Source organism: Sturnus vulgaris, chromosome 10 (genome assembly GCF_052056855.1).
Source record: "Sturnus vulgaris isolate bStuVul1 chromosome 10, bStuVul1.hap1, whole genome shotgun sequence".
NCBI lineage: Eukaryota > Metazoa > Chordata > Aves > Passeriformes > Sturnidae > Sturnus > Sturnus vulgaris.
In genome coordinates this window covers 6,396,620-6,424,594 of record NC_142252.1, presented here as the reverse complement: position 1 = coordinate 6,424,594, position 27,975 = coordinate 6,396,620, and the positions used below count along the sequence as shown (strand labels likewise).

At 43.7% G+C, this 27,975-nt stretch overlaps 2 protein-coding genes across 7 annotated transcripts in view; one reads left to right on the top strand and one right to left on the bottom strand.

Moving 5' to 3' along the window:
- Positions 1-16,240, bottom strand: part of NEU2 (neuraminidase 2) — a 35,982-nt gene extending 19,742 nt beyond the window's left edge. The window contains exons 1-2 of one of the 4 annotated variants that reach the window (XM_088170663.1): positions 4,702-4,839; positions 4,197-4,246 (exon numbers count right to left, since the gene is read on the bottom strand). Coding sequence is in view for 1 of the 4 variants with exons in the window: in XM_088170661.1 (XP_088026787.1) it covers positions 15,378-15,421 (44 nt within the window). In the remaining 3 variants the exon portion in view is untranslated. Of the gene's footprint in view, positions 1-4,196; positions 4,247-4,701; positions 4,840-12,935; positions 13,066-15,377; positions 15,773-16,100 lie in introns of those variants that run through there. The other 3 variants (XM_088170667.1, XM_088170661.1, XM_014879524.2) reach the window with 3 other exon arrangements.
- The window catches only part of NGEF (neuronal guanine nucleotide exchange factor), a 36,674-nt gene continuing 13,465 nt past the window's right edge, over positions 4,767-27,975 (top strand). The window contains exons 1-7 of one of the 3 annotated variants that reach the window (XM_014879522.2): positions 4,767-5,034; positions 8,306-8,420; positions 17,508-17,693; positions 17,801-17,904; positions 22,437-22,711; positions 27,055-27,215; positions 27,356-27,508. In XM_014879522.2, the coding sequence (XP_014735008.1) occupies positions 4,767-5,034; positions 8,306-8,420; positions 17,508-17,693; positions 17,801-17,904; positions 22,437-22,711; positions 27,055-27,215; positions 27,356-27,508 (1,262 nt within the window). Of the gene's footprint in view, positions 5,035-8,305; positions 8,421-16,280; positions 16,467-16,602; positions 16,664-17,507; positions 17,694-17,800; positions 17,905-22,436; positions 22,712-27,054; positions 27,216-27,355; positions 27,509-27,975 lie in introns of those variants that run through there. The other 2 variants (XM_088170659.1, XM_088170660.1) reach the window with 2 other exon arrangements.

Sequence of the window (27,975 nt, the reverse complement as noted above, 5' to 3'; positions counted from 1 at the left end):
TCAGCATGCAAAACCTTCCAGATGAGTCATTAGTAGGGATTTTACACTTGAAACAACTTCAACACATAAAAAGGAAGAAAAGATTATAATATTTTCTGCCTTTCCACAGTACAAACATACTACAGCCAAGACAGTAATTCCTGCATTGAGCCCCAAACCAAAATGATGGGGAGATAGATGTCATTTAAAGGGGCATCCAGCCATGGATGGATTTGAGTTGATGGCAAAACTAACACAGCACTAGGTAACTCTGAGTAGGGGCTCATTGCCCTGTGTGCTGAGAGCACTCACCTGCATAATTTGAGTGGACACTCGGACACATCAATACTGTTATCTTTATTCCTGGTGGTAGTAGGGACACATTATACAGTCAGACAAGGGCAATTTTTCTGTGACTGCATGTCCCTATATAGGCAAATCAATCAGTCAAATTGTATTCATAACTGTTATATTCTGCTTTGAAACATCCTTGAGTTACATAGCTGGAGATTTCAGTCTGTCTCTAATATTAATTAAACAATTCCAGGCTGGGCAACAGCATTGTATAATATCAGCAAATTGAGCAGCTTTCATTTCAAAATCCTTGTGTTAACTTCCTTATTCCAGTACTTAACACTTTTCAGTGTTACACCTTCCCACTTTAGAGAGGAATTAGGAAATTGTTGAAGGACTGGATTCACCAGCAAGGAGAGCCACATCCCTTCCATCAGGGGGAAGGCTAAGAGCAGGGAGACAAATAAGTCCCACACAAATGATTGCTTTGTGGCAGTGGAAGAGAGAGCGCAGAAAAAGTTCTCCCAGGGACACAGGCTGTCAGATCAGGACCAGCACCAGACATACCAAAATAGCCCATTATCCAGGACAGCAGAGTACTAGGGAGGCAAAGAATCCATGATCCAGCTGCCTGCTCTGCTGTGCTGGAGCTCTGGAAAACTGCTGCTGAGAGAGGGGCCAGGGTGTGTGGAGCACCAGGTTTGGCAGGGAAGGAGGTGGCTCTTTCCAGCAGCTCAGACACCACTTGCACCCCTCCTGTCTCAGCAACAGCTGAGGCAGCCAGCTTGGCTTTCCAGGGCTGCCAGCCCCCAGCAGCTCCCTCTGCTACTGATGCCCACCGGAGCTGCCACCAGTGACAGACCACACAGTCTGCCTCTGCCACGACTCGTTTAGCTGTGCCTGCCTGGCATGTCGTGGGATGAGGGAGAGATGCTCAACTGGTGCCAGACTGTAGCTCCTGCTCCAGACTCCCCCATCAAACTGCCCATAATAAACCCATTTGAAATACCTGCAGGTCGGCACAGCTGCAATCTCAGCTTTCAGTCTGCAGCTTCTGCTACTAAAAGTATCCTTATCTTTGATTAGCCCTAACAAGTTAACAGAAGTTACACTTCGTACACCTTTGATACATCTGATACCTTCCATATCCCTCTAAGTCCTCTCTTTTTATACAGTAGTCACAACCACAGGCAGCCCATGCCTTGAAAACAGCTCCGGTCCCACCCTCCCAGAGGCAGCAGTGCTCCCTGTTTCCTACACACATCCATGGGTCCAGGTCCACACTGTTCTAGGAACCTAAGTCCCGTTTACAGCTTGTATCAGCATCTTGTCCAACATGCCTGAATTCAGCTGTTCTTGTACAAATTCATGACATTTGCTGGTAAATGCCAGGTTTTTACATAAGCAAGTAAAATTTCTATACAGTCAAATTCCTGGAGGCTGGATTATGTGTGAGTCAAAACGCATATTTCTAGTGTTGCTGTATGTGCATCACTTGCTGGCTTCACTGTTGTCATCTTTCCCTTTTCCCTACAGACTGCTACTTTGGTCTCTATGAGCTCTGGGGAAGTGTTTGCTTGCAAAGCACATTCAGGTGGGTGGTGACTCAAACCATGTGATTTCAAGGTAGCATGTGAATATACTTGGGAGGGGATAGTCCTGACTAAAGACCTGGTACTCACCTACCTCTGACTATCAGAGATTAATACCTTCTTCAAAAATTCTCTACAAACAGTCAGACAGGGGTAGTCAAGGTCCACATGTGCTTGAGCCATTCTCTGTCATTGAATAGTTTGACAGTTACCAGAAAAATGTAATAGTAAATTGGAATGCATCCTTTAAATTATCCCTAGTTTTTTCCTGCACCTAAAAAACTGGGAAAGTCAGAACTATTTGATTGACATATTAGTAAATGGTTTCTCAATACTTTCTTAGAGTATCAATTTTGAAATCAGAAGTTTTGACTTCAGAAATGCATTCTGTTCTTGAATTCTTCACTGAAGAAAGTAAAAAACAGTATATATTGTTTATAACCACCACACTAAGCGAGTGCCCCCTCTGCCCCTCCTAGAAAACATGAAAGTCTCTCTCTCATCCATTGCTATCTTTGCTTCTGGTCAAGGATCTTATTTGTTAGGGACGGTTTGATAACCTGGAAGCAAGTTAGTTTTTCAGGACAGCCACCCTTCACTCCTCTGATGAACAAAAGGAGTATCTGGCAAAGATAAGCTCACAGGTTTGCCACGGGTACTGAACACATAGTTAAGTTTTTGAGTAACCCAGCTGAGTTTCATCTGGCCATACAGGGGGCTTCTTCTCTGCCAAGGATCTTTGTAAAAGCCCAACAGCGACATCCATGTACTCTCATTCACCAGGTAGGTGAAAGGGGAAAATAGTCTTCTCCATGCACACATGTGCATCTCTTTGCCTAATGATCCCTTCAAACATTTAATGGTTTTGAAACTACTCCTAACTGGTGAGCAGCTCCTGTGAAAACTTTATCCACTTTTTCAATAAAACAACAGCAGCAATTTGCAAAGCCTTGCAATCTACGTCAGCTTTGCGAAGGTCATGAGAGAAACAGGCCTCAGTTTGAGTCACATGGACAAAGGGTGGCCACCTGAAGCACAGAGGAACTTTGATGTAGAGGAGATTGTTACAGGTTCATTTCCTCGAGTGCCAAGGCATAAAATAGTCTATAGAAGAGAAATAAATAAAAATTTAGCAACTGTTAGAGCGTGGGGTTAAGTAGGATTACAGCTGTAACATTAATTATAGTCCAATTAGAAGACATACTTCCATCACAGTTGCAAGGATCAAGCCTTTGGGGCTCTAGTCTTGGGACAGAAAGGCACAGGAAAAGAAATAGCCTCTTATTTTTTTTCAAACTGTCTCCAACAGCAGCTGTTTTTATTCCGTTGTTTCACACACCCACAGAAGAAGAAACAGGCTTAGTGAATCTCTGTACCTCAGAGTAGTTTACAAACCAAGCTTAACACCACCAGCAACAAATAGGTCCTTCATACACTTCCATTAACTCTGGAAACAGTCCCAGGGCAACCATCATAGTTCCAAACAGTCCAAAAGGCAGAAGTGAAGTCAGGATCCAAATTTAGAGCTGTATGCTGTGGTTCAGGTTATGAAAGAAGAAAGCAGACTTTCTCTCCTGTAGAGCCAAGAAGCTCATGTCCAGTGCATGAGTTCAGGGAGTGACCTTCTCTTTATAAGGATAAATCAGTACTTTCAAAATTATTGGAAAGCAGAGGATTCACAGATTATGTCCCAGCTGTCCCTGATGTCCCAGGGCCTGCTGGAGTTACCCCAGGGACAAGCGTGGGAAATGTCTGTAGAACACGAGTTCACAGAGATTGCCGAAGACCCACAAAAAATTGAAAACATCTACTTTCTAAGCTACCTTGTGTCTTGGATATATTGTAACATAATAAACCAGTGATACATGTGACTTCTTAAAACAGCATCTAACTAATCCACATCACAGTTTTATGCCTTTCTCTCAGCCTGCTGTCAATTTTATATTCACATTTCCTATACACCATCTCTTTCTACTACTCATGACAGCCCCATCAGTCACAAAATCATGTTATGTACTCAGAAAAACTTTGACAGCTGAAAGAATTCAGCAAAGAGAATGCTTAAGTAATCCGTTCACATTTTACCCAGTCCTACAAAGGCTGAAGGTTCAACTGACATTTTGCTATTATGTGCCTCCCAAAGATTCTTGGGAGTCCTAGTCCACAGACTGATACACAGAGCTGAGGATTTTTGTGCTGAAGTTCCTGTGTCAATGAGGAGGTACACTGGCACTTGAGGGGAAGTCTGGGTAAGCAAATCAAGCCTCTGCACTATATATTCTTGTCTCTTCTACCTTCATGCTCAACAGTTATGGATTTTTCTTCACTTACCTGCATGGCAGGAGTGAGTGCTGTTGATAAGTATTAGAAGGTACCCAGCCCTGTAAAAGGCATTGATTCTTCTATTACAAGGAGAAGTACACAGATAATAGACAGATTTACAGACCTTTCTCTCTGGCTTTTATCTACTATTCTGTAACATTTTCACTCTCATAAAAGAAGACATAGCCACTATCTGTTATACACTCTAAATCGACCAGTAATATCAAACCCAAATACAACATTTTTCCAGTAACATCTGTCATATGTCAGGGAACGACAATTATGAGCATATCAAAGCAATCTTCATGACGTCAAAATAAGGTGGTGACTTGTAAGGTGATGACTTCAGAATGATCTCCAATGAAAAGTTTTGTAAAGTTCCTGTTAGCCTAAACAGATGATGGACTTTGGCCTGTGAACTAACCAGAACTTTGTTCTCTCTTCTCCTGTTACATTCTGTTTTGACTGTCTCCAGCTCTAATTCAGAGAAAGCTGATGGAGTTGTGGAGGCTACCTGTCTTCTGCTGCTCTGCCGCTGATCCACTGCCTCAGTTGCCATAGAGACAAGCTCTGGAAGCCATGGACGAGCATGGGAGAGAAGCCACCCACAGGCTCTCCACTGGTGGGCTCTGGCAGGGCCATTCTCAGCAGGTCCTAAGAGAGTCAGGTTCAGTCTCTGAAGGTGAGGAAGAATCAGCAGGCGCTAACCCAGTGACGCACGAGGGGGATTTGCACACACAATACATTGCTATTCAAAGAAACTCCAGGTACTACAGATCCATGAGGCTGCCAAACAGAGGGAAAAGAAAGACTTCAAGAGAAGCAATGCACATGCAGCATGCTACAGGTGAGTACTGACCCAACAGCATTATGCTTCTTTTTCCTATAAGATTAGGAACTAGAGGAGTCAATAGAACAGAAGGACAGGAAGATAGAAAGCAGCTCAGCAGTCAGCACATAACAGAACACCCCTGACCTACAATATAGAGGGCAGAGGAGTACCATCCTTCTTTTCTCAGCTTGGAAATGTAAAATGGTTGGATGTTTAAAGAGACTTAATGACAGAGAATCTAAACATATGTGGGGCTCTGCACTGCCACCCCTCTGCTCTGAAAGAGATAAAATAACTTAGAGAACGACGTGAAGCTGTCAATGAAGTAGGGACTTATTTAGCATACAGAAATGACATATTCAAAAGTACAGAAAACAGCAAAACCAGAGGAATTTGCAATTGTTCCTTATGAGGGAGGAAAAAGAATTTCTGTGAAAGCTTGCATTTTGCACTGAAGAGAGCTGTAAGAAGCACCTAGGCTCCCTTTAAACAAGGAGGCTGAAATAACAGGAACACCATCCAGAATATACATGCATTCAGCCATGGCTTCAGTAGGAAAGGAATGAGTTGGCTTTCCCTGAGTATGAACAGTACAGAGCATGACTGAAAGACTAGGCTGGAACCAGACATCTTTCAGGTTCCAGAGCTGGAACCTCATCTGAGCAGATGTCTGTGAAAGAAGCAAGAGAATGATAGGAGAAATGAAGAGAGCCAGGAAATGAGCTACTGCAACACACTGAGAAGCACTGGAAACAGGGCTGCATGAAGGAAATGGAAGTGGTTTTAATCTAAGTCCTAAATGGCAGAGACCTGGAACTGGGAACGTAGAAAATGCCCTTTGCTTCCATCTCCCAGGTACTTCGAGAAACTGAATTTTAAAACTCCTTCACAGCAAAGTTACCTATGCTATCTTCAGGTTATAATCTAAAAGAATCAATGCACTGGACTATGAACTTTGGGTGGCTGTATGAATCAAAATGATACACCACATGTGTATGTTCCACTGCTGTGCAAACCGCTGAAAGCTATTGCTTTGTTATGTAGCAGTCACCTCTTCAGCTTCTGAAAGTAGATCAAGTTCCTTAAGGAAAAAAAAAAAAAAAAAGAACAGACATCCTCCACCCTCCAAATAAAAGGGGTGTGGGAAATGTCCCCAAGAAAATAGGTGTGTCCTGCCTGCCTCGCCAAGGGAGCCATGCTATTTCAGCAGTATAAAGGTCCATTCAACCCTGTGGCATGGACAGAAGGAAAATTCCGTCGTTTCTCCAAGTTTCCAAGCAGACCGCCGCAAAGAGCTCCTGTTTAATATTCTGCTACTGTTGCAATGAAGTTTGTGGATAAACAGTGTTGCCTATGCCAGAGCAGAGCGGCTCTCCACCCTGCGGGCGCAGACCGGACCAGAGCAGAGCCACCCTCCCCCTGCCTCCCAGAGCCCTGCTGCAGAGCTCGCACAGCATAGACCCGCCTTCCCTCCTGCTCCGGGGTGTCACAGCGTCCCCACAGCTGCCGAGGAGGTCCTCACCCCTGCTACCTGCAGCAGCACCAGCACACAAGGACTTTTCATAGACCTGCAGCATCACGGCATCAGGACGTCTTATGTCTGGCCAGTGTCATTGAGGAAGGACAAGCTAAGATAAGAGCTTCTCTCTTAGCAATTCATTAGAGCATCCACGAGGCTGACCTGTGCTTCTCTGCCACTCCTCTCCCTGTATTACCGCTACTGAAACAGGATCGGTTCCAAACAGGGCTTTTCCTTCCATGCCTGCAAGTGTTCAGCAAGACACACTGGGAAGGTGTCTCTTCTCCGGTCTGCACAGCAAGACCTGGGCTAGGAGCAATAGTTCTTTCGCCAAGGTAACTGTAGCAAGTCCTCGTCAGAGCTGCGGCCTTTAAATTCAGCTAGGATTGTGTAAGCAGCATTTCTGTTCTCTCTGTCTCTCTACTTCCCTAAATCCATTCCCTCTCCCTGAAACTGGACAGCGGGTGCTTCTAAACCAGCCTCATTTGTAGCAGGAACTTCTGACAGCATTTGCTGACATGCATGGAAGCAAGAAATGGGTGAGCTATTTTATATTGCCTTCCAACCCATTTGAACAGCAGCTATCCAAGAATGTGACTCAAGCTCAAATGTTAACCTGTTCTCATTTTGCTCAGGGAACAACTGGAGGGGAGGAAAGGGGAAGGCAAGAAGACAGGAAGAGACAGAAAAGAGAGTAGGATTTAAAAAATGAGAAAAATAAAAACTCAAGAAATGAGATCACAGAAAAAAAATTAAATTATCTAAATCCAGCTGAGGGAAGGGCTTCCATATAGGCAGGCACCTTTAGCATCAGCCTAGCTTTGGCTTATAGCCTAGGAGCTGTAAAACGTAATTGATGCTTTTCTTTAACTGGAAAAAGAATTTTTGGGTTTGGTTTTTTTTTAAAGCAATCTTCTTTTGTGGAAGGATAAAGTGTTTAAACTATTCAAAATTAATAACTCAAACTACTGTTTGATAAGGCCTTGGCTCTATTTTAGGAAGTTTTAAAATTCTGGATGTCATCCCTTCCCTCTGAAAATTAATTAAAAAGGTGCATTAGAGGCCTGCTTCAGTCAGAGCACTGACCTGACTGTGCTGTCACCAGTGTTAAGGACAAACAGAATCATGACTTAGACCAAAATATTTCTAATAAAAAACAGCAAGGCCATTTATCAACAAGCCTCAAACAATGGGAGATTTAATTTGAAAAGTGAGATGCATCCTCTCCTGCCAACTACTGCAGTAGTAAGCCTTGGACTTAATGCAACTTTGATTCCCTGTGAAAGAATCAGTGGTTCATCTGAGGGAAACTGGAGAAGCAATTAAAAGTAAAGCTCCTCTCTCACCAAATCTAACCTTGATTTATATAGTAAACTGAACATCTACCATGTACCTGAAAGCAGAGCAGTAATGAAGCCTTGATTTGGGAAACCAAATATTGGCATGCACAGGCATACACACAGCTGAACATTTTCTGCTTAAATAATGGCACTGAAAATCACTCATGTTGGGACCCAGCCTGCGGTGGTGGGAGTGCTACGCCCATACATAAAAACTACTCTAAATCCAACTTCATCTTTTCTCAGCTGCATTTGCACTATAGAGGCAGATGACACTTTGGTCTTGCTTGAAAATCAAAGCTAAAATGTAACCACCTTTGTGTCTTGTGGTCTTCGTGTTGCCTTTGGTGTTTGCCTTTACATACAGTAAAGGTAAATTAAGAAAATTATTGTTTTAACACCCTCTTGGCTTTCTCTTATATCACAGGTTCACTCAAAAACTATGAGCCCATCAAAGAACCTCTGAATGTTTTATCTCATAAGGGATCACCATCTCCAGCAAATTCTGATCCAACAACATTAGATGAATTATTGATCCAAAGGTAAGGAGGTTCCCATGCCTTCCCTGAAAAGTAGTCAGAGTGGTGTCAGAGTGAGAGTGCTTCTTTTGGGAAGGACAGCTGGACTAAGCTGTAGCTCTGATCCATGCCTTCTCACCTTGACTTGTGGTGTTGCTTTCAGTCTTAGTGACTTATACAGTAGAGTATTAGCATGGTGGTAAAAGGGTCTTATCAATGTGGGTTTGGGGAAGAGAGTGAAGGAAAAAGGGAGAACAAGAAGACAGTGGGGAAGATGGAAAAAAGGGGAATGTGACACAGGGTCACTCAGCAGTGTTAGCAAACTGGGCAAACTTCCTTAAGCAGTTCCTTGAGAATAACGAATGCCTGTGGGCATTTCTTTATGGAACATCCCAACATCAGGGTAATCCCATTCTTGGCCTGCATAGAGAGCTCTCCTGAAGCCTGTTACACAATCCTGCATGGAAAACGGGATTTTATAGCTGAAGAAGTAGCTACAAAATTTTTTTCTAAAGTATCCCGACTTTTTGTTTGCTGTTTACTTTAAAGAACTGATAAGCAACAGAGGCTTTCAGTGAGGTAGTCCTTTTTGGATTAAATCCCTCAACAACAAAGGTCCAGCAGAATACCCTAGTCCCACAACTCAGAAATTTACATACATCCCATAAATCTGCCCTCACTCCTGCTCTCTTGCCACTGCAGCTAGGCAGAGAGTGGAGCAGCTACCTATCCCTACATTTTCAAATATAACTGAAGTTTTCTCCCAAACTCCTTCTCCAGCTACTCACCTCCTGTGTGTATAACTGTGAGATATTTTCTCCTATTGTAGATCAAGTTGGAAGCAGTAAGCATTTGTCCTTTAAGGGTGCATGCATTCTGCTGCACCGTCTGGTCCGAATTACTGAGACCAGTTGTGTTGGGATAATACAGAGTGGTTTCCCAGGCACCTTTCCTTATGGAGAGGACTCCAACAGAACAATTTTAGCCAAATATCAAGTTGGATTTAAATAAATTAATTGTCTTGGCTAAAATTGATTGCCCCTTGGCCATAAACTAAGCATATGAAACTAGACAGCCACAGTCTGCTGCGATGTCAAACCCATCTGTCTTCTTTTCCTTGGGGCATAATCATCACTGTCAGTCTGACATCCTGACACTGGCACTTAGGCAGCTCTGAAATGTGCAATTTCTGATTCTCCCTGGAGCTGGAAACAATGAGCCTGTGCTAGAAGTTAGTTTTATCAAAGATACTGCTGTGCACAGAGCCTGGCAGGTCAGTACAGGTTCTAAGTCATGTGTCTGCTAAAAGCAGGCAGTCTTGCTGAGTGGCATCTCTTGAAACCGAGCATAGAGATTTAACAGAGAATGAGACCAAAGTTCCAGCTCAAATTCAACCCATGTCCTCTTTCCTTCTCCAAAAATCAGTTGCAATTTATAGGAGAACCACTAGAAATCTGCATTGGGAAAGCCTGCAAGAGCCTAAAAAAATTGCTATTATTTGGAGTAATCAATAGTACCTCACTTCTATTTGGAAAAAGTGGTCATTATGTAGATAAGACATTTAAAATATTATTGCTGGCCTCAAGAAATACATTTAGTTTCTCCCCAAAAGAATAAATCTGGTGCCTGCCAGCTAACTATTCTTCTGAAAGCAGAAGCTAGCAGTTCTGCAAAAGATACAGTACAGTTGCCTCTGACCAGGATTGGGACATTCTCAAGAGTGGATCACAACAGTCCTGAGGGGCAGCAGTGCTGCATCTCTTCTCATTCAGAAGCATTCTACAGCAACCACATAAATACTAGTGCTGGGCAGTCACAATCCCTTTTCATTGCATGAAGATAACCAGAAGGTCTGATACAAATGGGTTCTCCACAGGCAAGGATGTCATTTCACATATAGCCATGCTACATAATTCAGGGCAGGAAGTAAACACAGCTGGGGAAACATAGTAAAGAGCTCAGGAAAAGGAATTGTCATCTGCATTATACTCAGATAGGATTTTGATTTGAATCTACATGTCTTTCAAAGCCCTGAGAACAGTAGAGTAATTCACTGATCTCAGAACATGGATGTCTGAACACAAGATGTCCTCAAACATTATTGGTGGTATTCCAAACTCTAGATGGCCATGGGCCATGCATAAGATACCCTGAGCATCCCAGTGCTGAGCTTCTAGCACAGCTCCTGCTTCCCAGAGTAACCAGATCCAAAGCCCTGGAAGGAGCTGAACTCATGAAAAGCTGCTTTTTCATGCTGGGATCAGTCCTTCCAGCTCTGTTGTGGCAGCAGTTGTGCAGAGATCATAGAAAGCCGTCACAGAAGATACACTGGAAGAGAAACACAGTGTGAAATTTCACTTTGCAAAGCTCATGGAGGCCATTGGTCTACCAGTGCAGAGTAAACTCTTTCTTTACACTGCTTATGAAACCTCCAACTCAGATAAACAAAAAAACTAAAAACCCTTTGATCACATTTGATCTGAGTTCAAAGAATGGAAGTACTACAACAATGAATACAAATAGTCACCTCCAGCAGCAAGAGGGAATCTAACTTGTTTCAATTCCTGCAGACACATGTATTAGAGAGAAGCAGTACACATGTGAAATAGCACAGCACTCTGAAGGGTGCTCATGTGAGCTGGGGTTAGTATCCTTTAGCCCAGCACTCTCGATCCTGGGCAGCAGAGGGCACTGCTTTTATAGCCTGATTTAACCAGAAGAGCAGGAAAAGCCTCTGGAGAGTCTGGAACCCGGATTGTAGAAGGACTTACACCATACTTGACCAAGTTTCCTTCTACTTCTGAAATACATTTCTTAAAGTTACCTCCTCTTTATGCTGCCAATGGTGCTTCAATTTGCAAGTGGTGAAGTCGGAAATAGCTGGTGCAAACCTTTGTTGACCAATCTTTAAATTTTGTTGGTCTACAACAAATTTTTGTTCTTTCAGAGACAGATAAATAGATATTTTTTTTCTATCCCTCTTTTTGTGCAGTCTGCATCCTAAAAGGTCTAAGAGCAATGATATTTACAGGGAGAAGTATTTTAAAAACCAATACATTTTCAGTAAAAATAGCCACTGTAGGTATTAAAATGTCATTACTGTCAAAATCTCATATTCCACGGGATCACCCAGAATAGCAAGCAATAACATACATAATTCTAATAAGCATCCTTCCAGCATATAGCCAATGAAGATCCCAATCCCAGCCTGCCCACCTGTTCCACCCAATCTCTGCTTGCCAGGTTTTCAGCCCACTTATATTTTCATAACTGTACAATTACAGGCTTTGCCCTCCAGGTCTCCCAATCTGATCTGTTTCATGTGGACATGCCCTGACCCCCAAGTTCTCCATCAATCTCTTTGTTTCACTCCTTTTCTATCAGTTTCAACCTGTAATTCCCCACATAGTTTTCTTAGTCTACTATTTCCTAGACACATTCCTCTTACTTCCCCCTCTGTGGCTCGTATCTCTGTATCGTTTTGGTCCACAGGCTCTTCACCATTTGGTTCCTTATACAATCTTAGTAACCCACCCCTCCTCCTAGCTCCAGTGCCAAATTTTACAGTCTTTTCCAATTCACCATTTCCTGAAACATCCAGCTGTGGGTGAGTTCCTCTCTTCATAGCAGTTCCCTGGTCCAGAAGTAGACCTCTTTCTCTCCATACTTGAGTCTTCTTCCTTCTGTTTTTCAGTCAAGTTGTTTTCTCATTGTGCTAATCACAGAAATGGCCTTTATTCACAATGCCTAGATCTGGCCCAGGCAGCTTTTACAGCTACAATACCAGAAATTCTCTCAGCCCTCAGCACAATACACATTCTCTCCATGGCCAGGAGTTCAGGAACTTTAGGTGCTTAAATCTAAGTCTAATATTGTGGACAGTGGAAAAGGGCCTATAATTCTATGGATTTTCATGAGTGTGGAAAAGATAAAACCCTTGCAACCCCAGAATTTCATTTTGCATATCAACAGAGAGCAAAGTTTCTTGAAGAAGAGAACAACAGGATTTCTGTTTTCCTTTAATAGGGATCCAATAATATTTTCCTAAGTCTAATAAATGGTTAATTTAAAAAATATATATAAAAATAAATTGTCTCTGACAGATGGTCAGTAAGTAAAAGTGTAACCCTGATGATTATGAGCATCAAAGTTTAGAAGCACATAAAGATCTCATAAATGGAATTTCTGACCATTTTTAGTTATTGGTAAGGCTGCCAGTCCCAACAGACATAACTAAGATGTTTTGAAGAAAGCTTAAGGAGCTTCAGAAGAACAAATATGTTCTTAGCCTTTAGGATCTAAGAATACTAGGGATGAGAATTTCCACTTGTCTACCATTAAAAAGTTAAAAACCAGGAATAGAAAGTGCCCAGACATACTGATTACCAAAATCACTGTTAAAAAATACACATGAACAGAGGGAACCTGAATGAAACTGAGGTATGAAAAAGTCCTTGACTAGGTATAACATTCAAATCTATTAGTAACTTCACACTTCTCAATAATTTGGTTAGCTCAGATTTAAAAAGTGCTTCTTACCTCATCTTGTGGCCTTTCTTGGTGTGAAACTCCCACTGACTAGAAGGGTTTGGGGAATTTTTCATGAATAAGATCTGCTGGGCTGCCTCTTTTTAGTTTCTAGAAGAGGAGATCTAATTTCTAAAAATGGCTATAAGACAACATTTAGAAAATGCATTTCAATTCCATTCGAAAACAAGCTCTTTGCACAGCTTTATTCTAAAGATTGCTTTTGAGTTGAAATACACATAATAAGTCTTAATTCAAATGATTACTCATTTTTCAAAATTACTAGTGCCTGCAAATACAAATCAAGATTGAGAATTCATCCCTCAAGTGTAAATTAAATGAGATAATTGTGATAAACTAATTATAAACTCTCATCAATCATCACATTTTTAACACAACATGGACCAGGTCAGCCAGTATTTAAAATCTTTTCCAGCAGCAGTACAGTGAAGCTGGAAACAGTCTGCAACAACAGAAGCCATTCTTTGCAGAACATATACAAGCTCAAACCCCCTTCCCTTTGTCTGCAGGGAGCTGAACCATGGTCATGCTCCATGTCAATAGAGTATACTTTCCAGTGCCATTATGCTTGCAGACCCTAAGAGTTACAGAGACCCTAAGAGTTCTAGAGACAAAACTGGGATTTGGTTTGTTGGGGCATTGCATGGCTTCTGCCACCAACAAGAGCAGGGGGCACACAGCACTGCTTCTACAGTGCTGTGGGAGGATATTACAGGGCTTTAATGTATATTGTTCTAGTAGTCAGGTCCTTTCTTTTCCCCCTACAACTAGACAAGGAATTTTAGGATTAATTAAAGGGATTTTGGTGAGAAAACTGGTTTGTCATCATGAGTTTCTACTGATTTTGGTAACTGAGGAAAAACTCTTTAGGCTCTGGATCAAATTGCTTGTTGTCACAATGAGAGAAAAAAGTACACCGCCTCTAAACTGCTACCTCAGGTTTAAGATTAGATGGAGTAGGAACCTCTCCAGGCCTGAGCCTGCCATTTCACAGAAGTGAAAAATTATCCACTGCTCTGTTGGCACTGGCTTTGAGCTCACTCTGTAGTTAGACAATACACACGTAGATCTAGTTCTATGAGAAAAAAATCATTTTTCAAGAGTTTAGCTGCCCAGACCTGTTTACTGTGAATGGAATAAGCTTGAGTGAGTGCTGGCAGAAAAGCAGAGGTAGAAATCTGGAACAGGCAGTAACATGTGGGATTCAAGGGAATAACTCATCTCTGACTCCAACCTGGATCCCCCACGCCCAGCATGAAGATCCCAGTTGCCAGACCACTGTGACAGAATCACTTGTTTGTCTGCCTTTAGTTTCCATGCCAAACTTCAAAAGCTTTCTGTTTTGTCCCCAAACAGAAAAGCAAGACTAAGAAAATGCCAGCAAATTTTGTAGGACAAAAATATCTCCTTCTTGCTAAATATAATTTTTTTGATCCAGTCCCATGAGTGCTGGGAACACTCTGTCACCTCAGTTGGGAGAAAAAGTATTTCTCAGGCACTTGTTTTGTTTATGGATATTCTCCGTATATCAATGGGAAGTATAAGAATAAGGCTGGGAAGGAAGAAAATACAACATCTTTAAAAGATCAAATTACAATTAAAAAAGAAACAGTCCTAAAGGAAGGAAGAGTAGAGTGCTGGTCATTGCTACACAGTATAACAGCTCTCTGAGACACAAGCTGGGCCTGCCACGATCACAGGGGGCATTTCACTCCTAGCTGGTGTTTCAACTCTTCAGAGCTTCTACTGGGTTTATTATCATTACTGCTTTCTGTGATATTTTCAAGTTTTCATCTCAGACCAAAAGTAAAATTATGTTGGAAAAAGTGAAGGAGAAGGGAAGACAGGCAGGATCAAATTAGCAGTTTTGGGATCATGAGAAGATGCTTTCTATTTCTGAATGTTTTTCATAACATGGCCCAAACATTTTTCTAAGAAGAAATTTCAATTTCCAACAGATTTAACCCTTGAGAGTGAAGCAATGTGAAGGGTTAGGAATCTGTTAAACTCTTTAAGCATACTTCTAAAAGATTTAATTTTTTTTAGTTAATACATCCAAAAATTATATTTATATAGATGTTAATTCTAGTAGCATCAGTTAAGAGCTTATACACTGATTTCACTTTGCATACTAGAGAGAACTCACTGCTCTTGGTCCTTCCCTTGAGAAAACAGTAAACAGCATATCTGATTTTCCAGATTTCAGGGTAATGAAGAGGCTCCCTTTTTCTAAGAAAGAAGCTTTTTAGAAGCCTACCCACTCTCTAAAACCCTTGACAATATTCTTGCCCTGGCAACAAGCCAGCAAAAAAATGAGCTTCAGATAGTTGTTGCTGCTTTATCCTTTCCACAAGGTTTTGGCCACCCCCTCACTCACCTGGCTCCCCCAACCCCCTAATCCCCAGTGTTTAATGGATGATAACCCATACTGACCATCTATCCAGTGACAATCTCAGCCACAGCTCCCAGGCTCTCATCCTCCTCTGTAAGTACAACACAGGCTCCAGCTCTCACCCTCACCGTGGTATTTCCTTTCAGTTGCCTGGTTCTTCTGACCTCCTGGTCTGTGACTGGAGGACAAGGACCCCACTTTGCAGCCCTCTCTGAGCCCTCAATGACATTTCCAGCTGTTTTTCTTTCCCGTTCTGCTTCTTAATGACTTAACAACTGAGCTCTCGAGTGTGCCAGATCTAGATCTAGTTCACATAAGCTGAAGGAGTTTCTCTGGACGTATGGTCATGTGCTGATTAAAAGCTATCCTATAATTTAGCAAAACCAATATAAAAATGATTAAAATAAGCCATTTTACACATACAGACCAACACGTGGATTTTATGTTGTTGCATAAATTACTTTATCACATATAGAAAAAAAACACACGGTAATTTATGCAACAGGGAGAGAGCAAGCACAAGGAATAGAGGAGCATTTTCCCTCTGTTTACTCCTCAGTTGCAATGTGGTGCAGATGACTTTTTTTTTTTTTGCTGAGGGTTATTAACGTGTGGTGAAGAGCTGCACCCAACCTGTCCACAAGCACTTGAATTGATGCGAGGGTGTAACCGTACTCTGGAGCTCAAGAGGATTTATCCCTGAGGCAGAAAAACAATTACCTGAACAATGACAGATATAGATTACTGAGTACTGAGATACTTACTTCCTAAACGAGGGAATATATCCTTATGGAAGCAGCGACGCTAAGAAAGGGGAGATGAGGGAAATGACCGAGCGGGTGCGAAGCCCTGCCGGAGAAGGAGAGGCGAATAGCAGCCAATCCTGTGGGGTAATTAGGAGTGCGCTTCCCGGCAGGAGGGATTAGGCTGAGTTTCCCAGTTACATTCCTCCATCTCAGGGTTTCACTCCTGGAGAAGAAATGCACCATATGCACCAGATCTGGAAGCAGTTCAGGAGAACCCCCTTCTGCCACCCCCTTTCCTCCCTCCAAGGCGGTGCCATCCACGCCTAAGCAGAGAGGTGCAGGGGATGGGGGGCAGCGCTGCGCCCCGGGGCTGAGGGACGGGAGGTCAGTGTGGGGCAAGATCCCTCCCGCTGTGGGGTGGCCGTGCATGGAAGAGAGGGGCTGTGGCATGAGGTGGGATGGGGTGTGTGGGTGCTCGCTGAGGGAGGGTGCCTTGCTGGGGAGGGAGGGAGCGAACGGAGAAAAGAGCTTCCCTGCACCGAGGGAAGAAGCCCTTCTGGAGGAGCTCGGGGGGGATGGAGGTAGGGGGGCCTGTGAAGGTGAGGGGTCTCGGGGACAGGGATTGCTGCCTTTCGGCGGGGCCCTTGGGGAGGAGGGAGTCAGCCTCCCGGCGGAGGAGGGACCTGCGCTGGAGCTGGAGGGGGACCGGGGGGCTGAGGAGAACTCTGCGGGCAGGGGTACCGGGACTGGGGTGGGGGACTCTGAGAGGGGAGTCTAGGGAGGAGGGGAACCACACAACACGTGAGGGGTCTGCGGGGGCTCAGAAAAGATTTTGGTGGTGTTGAGAGGGTCTAGGGGGAGGGCAACTCAGGGGTCAGGCGGGAGCTGTAAGGGCTCCAAGGGAGCGGGGCTGCGAACTGCTGGGTTTCGAGGTGTCTCAGGACGGATTTGGGGAAGGCTGAGGGAACTCCGCCGGGATTTGGCAGGACTCCGCAGTGCCTCGGAGGAAATCTGAGAACGAGGAGAGGGGCTGCAAGGGGCTAGGGGGGCTCTGAGGTGGAAGCTGGTGGAAGCCCGCGGGGAGGCTCTGAGGGGATTTTGAGGGGGTCTCTGGGAAAATTCTGTGGGGAGGCTTCAAGGAGAGTCTTAGGGGAGGCTCTGAGGGCGTTCTGAGAGGATTTGGATGGAGAGCCCCTGGGGATGCCTGACGGGAGGTCTGAGGGGAGGCTCTGAGGGGATTTGAGGAAGCTGTCTAGAGATTTTAGGGGAGAGCCATGGGGGCGGTTTGGGAGAAGGGGGTGTCTGAGGAGAGACTCTGAAGAGACTAGAGAGGCTCTGAGGGGGCTTGAGGGCTCAGAGGGCCGGGGGGGCGGGCTGCGGGGGCGCCCCGGGGGCGGCTGCAAGTCCCGTCTCCCTCCCGTGTAGGCTGCTGCCTTCCTACCCCAGTTACCGTGGCAACCGCCCGGGCTCCCCCAGCCCCGCACCGCCGCCGCCGCTGCCGCCGGAGCTGCTGGCCAGCCGCCTGCCGCCGCCCGCCATGGAGCTGCTGGCCGCGGCCCTCAGCGCCGCCTGCGCCCTCGACCAGGACGGCTCTGTGGGACAGCCCGGCAGGTGAGGGGGGCGCTGAGGGCGGGGGGCGCGGCGCGTGGGCGGGCGTGAGGGCCGCTCTCCCGCCGCTTTCCCGCCGCTGCTCTGAGGGCGCCTCCGCCTCCCCGCAGGGACCCCGCCACCGCTGAGGAGAGCCCCGCCGCCGGCACCGCCGAGGCACCGCCCGCACACCCCATGACGGCCGACTCCTGGAGGAACCTCATCGAGCACATCGGTAAGGAGCCGCGGGATGTCCGGCTGCCGCTGCGCCCTCACACAACTTCGCCGCTTCTCCCGCTCCCCGCGCCGACGGCGGCACAGCAGCCCCTAGAGGTGCCCCTCAGCCCAGCCGGACTGCACCTGCCGGCCCCCTGAACCCCCAAACCCAGCGCTAAAGACAAGCGTTGCAGAGATGGGGCGAGTCTAGGGCGGGGTAAGGGCTTGTGCTGCGGGACCCCAACTCCCTATCCTTGCTGGGAAGCCCCCACCGTTGGTGTAAAACATCATCACCGTGGCTTTTTGAGATCTTTCAGGGCATCAGGTTTGCACGTTGCTCGGCAGGGGATTAATGCTATCGCGGAACAGCCTGACCCTTGTTCATAAATAACAATTATTATTGTGATTACGAAATAATTCATCATTAAGGCTACCCCAAACTTTCTACTAAAATATGATCTTGCATACTCCATAAGGCATAGGACTAAAGTATTTTCTCATTCATCCTTTTGGACATTAGTTGTATGTTCTGCATCGATTCAGTGTAACAGCCACTGGCATAGCACTTTCAACACAAGAGTAAGTTATCGTTTGTCGTCTCTAAAAAGACAAAGTTGAGGTTATCTGGATGGGTATGGAGGAGAGGACTGTTAAGCTTTTGCTCTTATGCTCTTTTCTTTTCTTATCTTTTGTGGGATGGAGAGAGGACCTCCACGGCTTATTTCTTGGTTTCCCACATCAGAATTGTGACATTCCTCAGAGGGATTTAATCAACAGCGAAGTTAAATCCCACCCTGAGGCAGGTTTTGTGGTGGGAATATCGAAGCTTTGTTTTTAAACACTCCTGCTCAATTTCAGGAAATAGAATCAACATACTTGAATCTAGAGGGCAGGAATGTAGCACTTAGCATGGGAAACTGAATAGATAACTCTCGCGAGCAGCAATGCAAACCTCCCTGGCAGGAATGAGAAGGCTTCTCAGGCTATCTCTGCTGTTGGTGTCAGGCTGTGGCATGCAAGGCTGATTCGTGGTACACCTGATGCAACTGGGACAGTTCTGGAGAAGGAGGCTGGTGTGAAACCAGCAGCCTGCCAACATCTGTCAGACAAACCAGCTGAGTCTGGGGCCTCCTGGAGTAAAGTGGTGAACAATTTGCATGAGAGTTGCCAGATCTGTTACCTGCTTTTGGCTCTGTAGATACTAACCTACCAAGGGAGCTGTGTGAAAACAGTGTTTACTGGGACTGTGCACCTCAGAGGTGAGATAAAAATACTAAACCAGCAGGAGCTCAGAGCAACCCAGTTACTACATTCATATATATTTTTATGTGCTGTTTATCAGAGAGGAGCTATGTAAAAGCTCTGCACACATCAGTGTAACTGAAAGTAGGTCTGTTGCACCTTTATGGAGGAGACTGGGTTTTGGCCAGCTGAGGTGTTATGTTTATCCCCACCAGAGATGTTACATCAAATGGCTGGAGCTCACTCACTCCTTTCCCTCCCTCCTGCTTTTGAGACATTAGTGGACTCCTTGCCTGAAACTGGAGCAGAGAATTTCAGAGAAAACCTCTCTGGGCCTCCTGGGATTTTACATAGCTTTCAATGCAATAACGTTTACTTTATGAGCACTGCTAACTCTCTAAGGTGAGGATTTCCACAATTAGTAACTAGTTTTTCAATTCCCCTCCCAGATTTTAATAGAGCTGGGAAGGGAGACTGTGACAGCAAAATTAAATGGAATAAACAAAGAAGGAAATGTCTGTTATGTACTATGAAAATTATGTAAACATGCCTTATGAAGATCAGCCTTAAACACTTAAGTCAACAGATAACACCAAACTCATGCTCTGACCACAGGGTTAACCACAAGCGAGGTCACAGTAGGGACAGTTGGGACATTAAGCAATGAAGGGAGCTTGTACAGGTCTCTGACATTTTGTACTTGTTCACTTACTAAACGTAAGCATTTACTAAATAATTATATCATCTGAGTCACATTCAGCTATTGATCTCAGCTTTTTTTCTACACATTCAGTCAGTTGCCAGATGTATTGTTGTCCTTTCAACACGTCAAAATCTTTTTCCTTGACCTTGCACCTGTTACCCCTCCTGTGCTGTGACCATCTCCTGTTCCATTTGGACAAGGTTTTGGCATGGGTTCTCTCCCTCTCTCTTATCTACATAATTTCTCTACCCATTGTAACCTCTTTACCAACATATGTGTAGACCCTCCCTTAGGCCCAAGACAGCAGGAACATCTTTTATCCTTGCTAGCACAACCCTCCTTATTTCTTCCTGCTCTTCTGCCTAAACATTTATCTGTCTTTTGTCTTTCTTCTGTACCACCTTTCTGTTTTCTCCCCATATTGCTCTCTGTGGTAGAGCTTCAGCCAGTCTCTCTTGCTGTCATTTCCAGCTGAGTTCTGGTGGTGGATGCTTTCCATCAGTCAGATCTTTCCACATCTGTATTTGCTTTGCCTGTCGCTGATGGCTCCACAGCTCTTATCTGGTCAGTCAGGGAACCTGGAAACAAACCAACTTTCATTATCTGAGTTTATTTCCTTAAAAGCAAGAGTGAAATAATCTTGGGGATCTTTTAAAAAGGGCTGCTCTTCAGATCTAAGGGACCCTAAATCCCCCTTAGCATCCTCTGACTTGCAAGGCAGAGCCAGCAGCAGAACATGGCTGTATACCTGCAGTCAAACACTGCTAGTATAATTATCTCCAATTTGAGTAAAAAAGATTACACTTCAGTTTCCCAGCGTGTTTTCCTTTGAGTCAAACACTGCCCACGCTGCTGCAGGATGTTGCTTCCCAGCTTGTCCTGCTCTCTATGGGGCAAAAAGAACCCAAAGCCCTCGAGCACAGGCTGACCAATAGGATCAGTACCACCAAAAGCAGCTCCAATTTAGCAGGTTCTCTGCTACATACCTGAAGGATCCTTTCCACCCTGCTACATCCTCAGCACCTTCCCTGATGGTGAAAAACAGCCTGAAATGCTTAGGAAAGCCTAACCTAGTTGATGCAGAGAGAAATTACATAAGTGGCAGCAGCATGCAAAACTTCAGGGGAAGTCTCCTCTGCTCAGTATTGTGTAGGAAGCTAACAGAAGACTCTATGGTTTCCTAGGCACAGCTACCCTTACTGCTATTTTAATCTGGTGTCGAACATCTTTCCAGGAAGAACAGATAACAGGGCACATTCACAGACTGCAGTAATGCTGTGCTTGTTCCTGTGCCTTTCCCCAGCTTATTTCCTATATAGTTTTAGCAGTGACTGGTACAGAAGCTCATTGAAACTAGTCCAGAGATTCAATAGGCAGCAACATCTACATTTCTGCCTGCCTTAGACAAATTTTAATCCCATTGTCTCTCACATTATTATACACAGAATCTCAGATCAAATATCTTGAATACATGTGACCAGATAAATTTTAACCCCTAGTGATTCAGACAAAATAAATTATTTAGCATGGGTTTTTTTTAACATCAAAGGCTTTTCTCTTGATTCATTCATGTTACAGTGCAATTCAAGTATAAACCAAGGGAAATAATGTAGATTGTGCTTCTTCAATTTCATTAAGGGAGGAAAGTGACTCAGTGTGCTCATGCCTTTACATGTCTTCTAAATTACATTTCGTATTCAAGCAATTAAAATTCTGGGTCCTACAGATGGTTCAGAAAGAAAAATGGGACAGTTTGAAAGCCCTCAGAGGGACAAAGGATGTTCTAAAGATTGGCAATGAACTTCAGGATTCCTACCCTTTTTGTGTTGTCCGTTGATATCGGAGTGGGGGGAAATTCTGTGCAATTTCATCTAAACCTGAAGTTAGTAATTGAAACTTGGAAGACACCTGGTGTCATTGATGTGCTGCCACATGGTGTGAACTCAGAGCCTGTTCCTTAGTGCTGCAGCAAATAGGTACCTTTGAGATGTTAATTTTGTATCTTCAAGCATCATAGAAACTGAGAAGAAAAACAAGATTTTAAGCAACATGTCCAAGGCTAACCATGAGGTCCATACCAAAACAGACCTAGTAACTGCAGCTAGTTGTCTCAAAGCTTCACCTGTCCAATGCGAGTAACAGCAGCTCAGTGTTTCCTCATTAAGGATTTTTGTGGACATCAAATTGCTCCTTTTAAAATTTCTTTCAAAGTGTTACTTTTCCAGATACACACTTAAACATAGATATCAACTTATATAACTTGTAACATAGTAATAGAGAAAATCAAGGTTTAAAAGACATTTAAAAGCCTGACAAATCGCTTCTTTTATGTCTTCTGAGTGATCATGGATTCATCTGACTGTGTTACTAAATGTTTTGTGAGAGCAGATTGTTAACAACACTTTAGATTTAGAAATGGCCTTCCATTTATAGTTTCCACTTCTGGCTGAAATAGGAATACCATAATTGGCTTTTCACTCTGCATGGAAGGGATATCTCTCACCTCTGCTGAGGTGAACTAATGCAAAGCAATTGTCCTTTCCCACAATACTTTTCTACTATCTCGTTCAGTTGCAACCTCTCAGACCTGTTATGTTCCTTCCTAGGGCTCTTGTACCAGGAATATCGAGATAAATCTACGCGCGAGGAGATTGAGACCAGGCGATTGCAAGATTCACAGACAGACCCTGAGGAGACTTCACCCAGTGAGGAAACTCCATCTGAAGCAGAACCCACGAGTACAATCGAAAACAAAGCTCCACCACAAATCAATTTGCTGAGAAATTCCAACTCCAGGTTCAACTTATGGCAAGATCTTCCTGAGGTCCAGAACAGTGGTGTCCTCAGCATTCTCCAACCAGATGAGATCAAGCTGCAGGAGGTAATGGAGGAAGGCACAATATTTCTTAACTATGTTGCTGTTTAAAAAATGGAGAGTGAATTAGGCCAAATGATCAAGATTTAAAAACGAAAAGCTTTAAAGCAGTCACAGACAAGCCTTGCCCTGTTGAGTACTTTCTGAGTTGCACTGCTTAGCACACCATTCACTCTTTTTTGTGAAACTGTAGATGTTGTTCTATATGCTATTGCTGCTGGATGTTTCTGTAGCAAAAGGAACTTCTTTTCCCTTTCCTGATTCAGTGTTAGGAGCAATTTACAAAGGAAGGGGGATATTTAGAAGTTTTTTACAGAGGAGCTATTGACTCCAGTGCACATTAATCCTTTTCTGAAGTTAGTATCAGCACACATAACTTCCCACAAGAAATCTTAGAAGAATTCAGCCATTAACTGTAAGGTTTTGAACATGATGACATTAATAGAAATAGAAGAGACAGAGATTGATAAATGTCCTTATATTTAATTGTTGTTACTTGGAGTCTATTGCAAGCAGTAAAAAATAATAACAAGGATATTTGCATTTCACCATGCAGTGCAGTGACATCACTATTTTAGAGCCATGCGCTGTGACTTACAGGACTGCATCAGACAGAAAGGAGTAGGCTGGGATAGCTGTCACAAGTGATGACAACATCAGTCACACCACAATTTACAACTGGTTGCTATTTTGGGTACCATGGGGAGTGTGAGTGCTCTTTGTCACTGCATAGCACTGCATTCACAGCCAGCAGTAGTGAGGGCAAACCTTGTTTAGTGTGAAGTTTGCATTGTGGTACAAGGAGTGAGCTTTCCAAGGCTCAATCCTGCAAGTCTAACTGTACTCCTGCACCAGGAGTTGGTTGTGGCCATGTATCTGCTTAGCCCTGGCTCATGGGATTGTACCCAAAGTGCTGAAGAACATTTCAGGGTGCAAGCAGTCCCTCCATAGTTCACTTAGACTTCCATAACCCACACTGATGAACACCTTGTGCACACAGTGCCAGTCCTGGCTAGGGCTGTAACTTGTCACACTGGAAAGGCTCATCTTGTGCACCCCAAGGGTATAATGGGCAGGGCTGTGTTATTCACACCCTTAGTGGAGGGGATTGCTGTTTATATACAGTAATTTGGGCCGGCAAGCACAGGCTATTAGTGTATCAGGGTTAGGAGTGAAGGTGAATGAAATTATTTGCTGTTTTTCCATGTTCTTCTTCTGTGCTGGTTATTTGGATTTGTTCTGTTTACCTGGAAAAACACAGTACTCTCAAGTGCCAACATTACAAACACAGTCTGGCATCTGAAAAAATTACAAGCTTTTATTTTTTTTTTTTTTTTGCTTCAAAATGAAGAATCTTTTATGGAGAAATATTTTGCTTAAAAGTGTGCATTATAGATTTCAAAACTTGTCATTCCTCTTAAGTTACATTTATTACCTATATGTGTTTTTGGGAAAAAATCTCTGTGCTGCTAAAACCCGTATTAAGTGTGCTCAATTTTCTTCTCTCTGTTAAAATAACCAGAGAAATAAAGCAGTTGGAGAATGGGACAGTGTTGTCATAAAGAAGTGCTGTGCCTTCTCCACTGTTAGTTTAGACCTGAAATAATCTTCCTGCTTGTTCTGAGATTAGCACAGTAAGAGATTATAAAATTGCTCAAAGCCAGAAAGCTGTGAAATTGGCTGAACATTGAACAGATAAGAGTGGAGAATTTGTTTTGTGAGGAGAATCAAGGTCAGAAAACAAGGAGGGCTAGAGAAATCACTGAAGCTATTGAAGAGATTATGTTGAATTCAGCCTTGCTCTAAGCAAGCCCTACTTGCTCCTGCAATTCTGGAACTCTACTTGTGTTGGATGTGAACTGTGAGAGTGAGCTATACAGGAGGACTTAATTTAGTGAATGCAAAATGTTCAGCTTCATAAAGGAGAATTGGAAAAGTTTTTCTGAAGTACAGCAGAAATTCTGGAGTAAACATCTTAAGGACAAAACTGTATTTTCTGACCTATTTTATCTTCAAAGCTGTAGTAAACACAGGGACTAGAAAAGCTTGCATGTTTTCAGCCAGGAAAGGTGGAGCAAGAGTATTATTTTGGCCATAGGGAGAACTACTGGTACACAAATGGAAAGAAGGTTGAAGTTAACAATCTGCTTCATAGCTGAGGAAGGGAACACCTCCGTAGCTGTGACAGTGCAGGGCTTAAACAGTCAAAGAAAAATTTGGTTATCTGAAATAATCTTCAAAATGAAAGAGACTAATACAAGAAGAGCAATCTGGTATTTGTTAGTGGCAATGATGGAAAATTACTGAGCAGATTATCAAGGCAAGATTTAAAAAACAATAAGAAAAACAGGTTTTCAAGCATCAAAACAAGGAACTTGACTGGAAGAGCAATGAATGCTTGAAAAGTGTCATGGAAAGTAATTTTTTATTGTCCCCATTGGAACAAACAAGCCAGATATTTCACTATGGGTTTCATTATTTCTTTAGTATAGCCTTCATTCTGGACCTGCCCCTGCAGATCTAGCACCCTCCACTATTGCAAACAGCAAACATTCACAAATTCTACAGTCAAGACTTGGCAGAGAAATAATCCTGACATGGAGTCTCTGGAAAGCTGCAGTGCAAAATGATTGGAGGTGTCAATCTCCAGGATACCGGGAAGAGACAGGCTATCCCAACACATCCTATATATCTTTGCCTATTTCCACTTCTCTCATTTATCAAATAAAGAGGTACAGTTAAAGCTGCAAAAGTTACATTTAGGAGTGAGCCAGTCAAGCAGAAAGAGAGGTTCTCACTCAGGTTCACCCAGTGCCTGGGTAAAGGTTCTGGGAGAAGCTGAGTTGATACTCCTTCCATTAGGAATCTGGCCTTGAAAAAAAATCCAGCATCCTCTTATTTCTTAAACACTGTCTATTCCATGATCACTAAATTCATCTGTATCAGTACCCTTTGCTCTGCCTTCCTTCTGGGGCCTGTGCAGGCACAACCTCCTCCTCTGGTGCAGGAAACCACTTGTTGGACTTAAGTTCCCACTGGGAACATTTCCTAGGCTGTCAACCCTGCAAAGAGCTGAAATGTCACTTCAGCTGCTATTTTAGCAGCTCTGGATTGAGTAACAGTCCCTCCTTGCTGTATCCATTCACCCAGATCTTGGACTGCAGCACAGAGTCAGGGACACAGCCCAGGTCTCTACCTCGAGTTTTTATGTAATGCACAGTGATATTTCCAGGAAAAGGCCAAAAACTGACCGGTAGAAAATTCAAAATAATTTCTTTAAAGAGAAATAACAGACAACAACCAATCCCAAGACAGACCCCCAGCTAATTTAGAATATCTTTTTCTATATACATATCACAAAAAACACTGCATGTACCTGTGGCTCCATCGGACCTCCTCAGCTTTAGCTGGGCCCCAGCAGCTGCTGAGAGCCAGCAGAGCTCAGGGACTGGGGCCCACACTGCCTGGCCAGCTCCCCCTCAGCAGGGTGAACAGAGGAGCTGTGGGCACAAGGGGAGCATTGAAGTAGCTTTAGATTCAAGGGAATAAAACTTTCACTGAACTACCAATTACCTTTCTTAGTAATGGGCCATGGACCCCAGGAAAAGGAGCCCAAGATATCTCTTCAAGAGATGCCTGAAGGATCTAACAACTTTTCACTGTGTTGAAGCTCTTGTGAGAATCTTCAGTTAATCTTACTTCAACGAATGGATTCAGTAGTTGTGTAAATAAACACCTTTTGTATCTACGTCTGAACAGAGACAGCATATACTCACGCAGAGAGTAAAGGATCTCTTAGTGGTAATAATGGAATGTCCCTGCAGCACTTGCAGTAGGTAGATGATTTTATATCTACATCTCATTGAACTGATTTTTATCTCTGAAACAAACCATCAATTTGTCTTTCTGCTTCCACAGACCACATCCTTGGCCTGAGGAAACCAGGCTTTGCTCCAGAGTGTTTTAACAGGATAAGCAAAGGCTGAAATTTGGAGATTTATGATTTCTGATAGTAGTTAGGGACTACTGTATTTTGTCCTGGTCCGTTATGAACTGGGGCAGAAAAGTGCATGGCCAGGGCTGACCAGGGGGTCTCACTTGGATGGTAACAGCTGTATTTCCTCTAGGTCAGGGCTGAGAGTTGTGGGAGGAAAACCTCCCTATTTAACTCGCTGTCTGCTGTAACATGTAGAAAATGTATTGTGGGCTTACCTCTCCCTGCAGCCTGGGCCTACAGGGTGGGTGCAAGGTCTGTGGCTGTGCAGCACAGATGTTCTCATTAATGTCTGGTGTGCCTCTGTAGCAGTAGAAGGTACCTACTGACTTCCTTCTTTGGGATTTTCCTCCAGGCAATGTTCGAGCTGGTTACTTCCGAAGCATCGTATTACAAGAGTCTGAATCTGCTGGTGTCTCACTTCATGGAGAACGAACGTTTGAAGAAGATCTTACACCAGTCTGAGGCACACATCCTCTTCTCCAACGTGCTGGATGTCATGGCTGTCAGCGAGCGGTAAGCTGGCTGCTGAATGGCACTGAAAGTGGCAGCTTTAGGTAGCTGCAGTTGTAGAGGGATAGAGGAGCTGACTTCTCCTGGGAATTGCTTGGGACAGATAGGTCACAATTAATATGGGTGCTGACTTTCTCATTTAGCTTCCTGTTGGACCTTGAGCAGCGGGTGGAAGAGAACATTGTGATTTCAGACGTGTGTGATATTGTCTACCAGCACACAGTTAATCACTTCTCTGTGTACATCACCTATGTCTCCAACCAGACCTACCAGGAGAGAGCCTACAAGCAGCTTCTGTGAGTTCTAGCACTTGTTGCTTGATTATTTTGCAAAATTGTACAGGCCACAGATTTAGCTGTAATTTTAGTATTTATGAGAAAAAGCTAGATAGCACAGAAGTGGCGTTTCCCACTTAATGATTTCTCACTGCATCTATAAAAAGAAAACACAATTAAAGGCTGGCTTTATAGTAAGGATGGGTTGATGCAGGTAACATGGCAAGTAAATTCAAGGCCAGCATTTCTCAACAGTGGGAAATATTTATGGTGTATGCAGGGCTATGTGCTTGTGTAATGCCTGTATTTTTAAACTGCAAGTAGAAGCAAGAGATGGAAGGTCGAGAAAATAACATAGATCTCCGATGAGAAGAACAGCCACTGCTTTCCCCAACCTTCTCAGCAAGGCATTTGACTTTCCCGAATTTTATAACTTCTTTTTCAGAACAACAGGATTTTCTTAAAAGGAGAGGGGAAAAAATGCTATT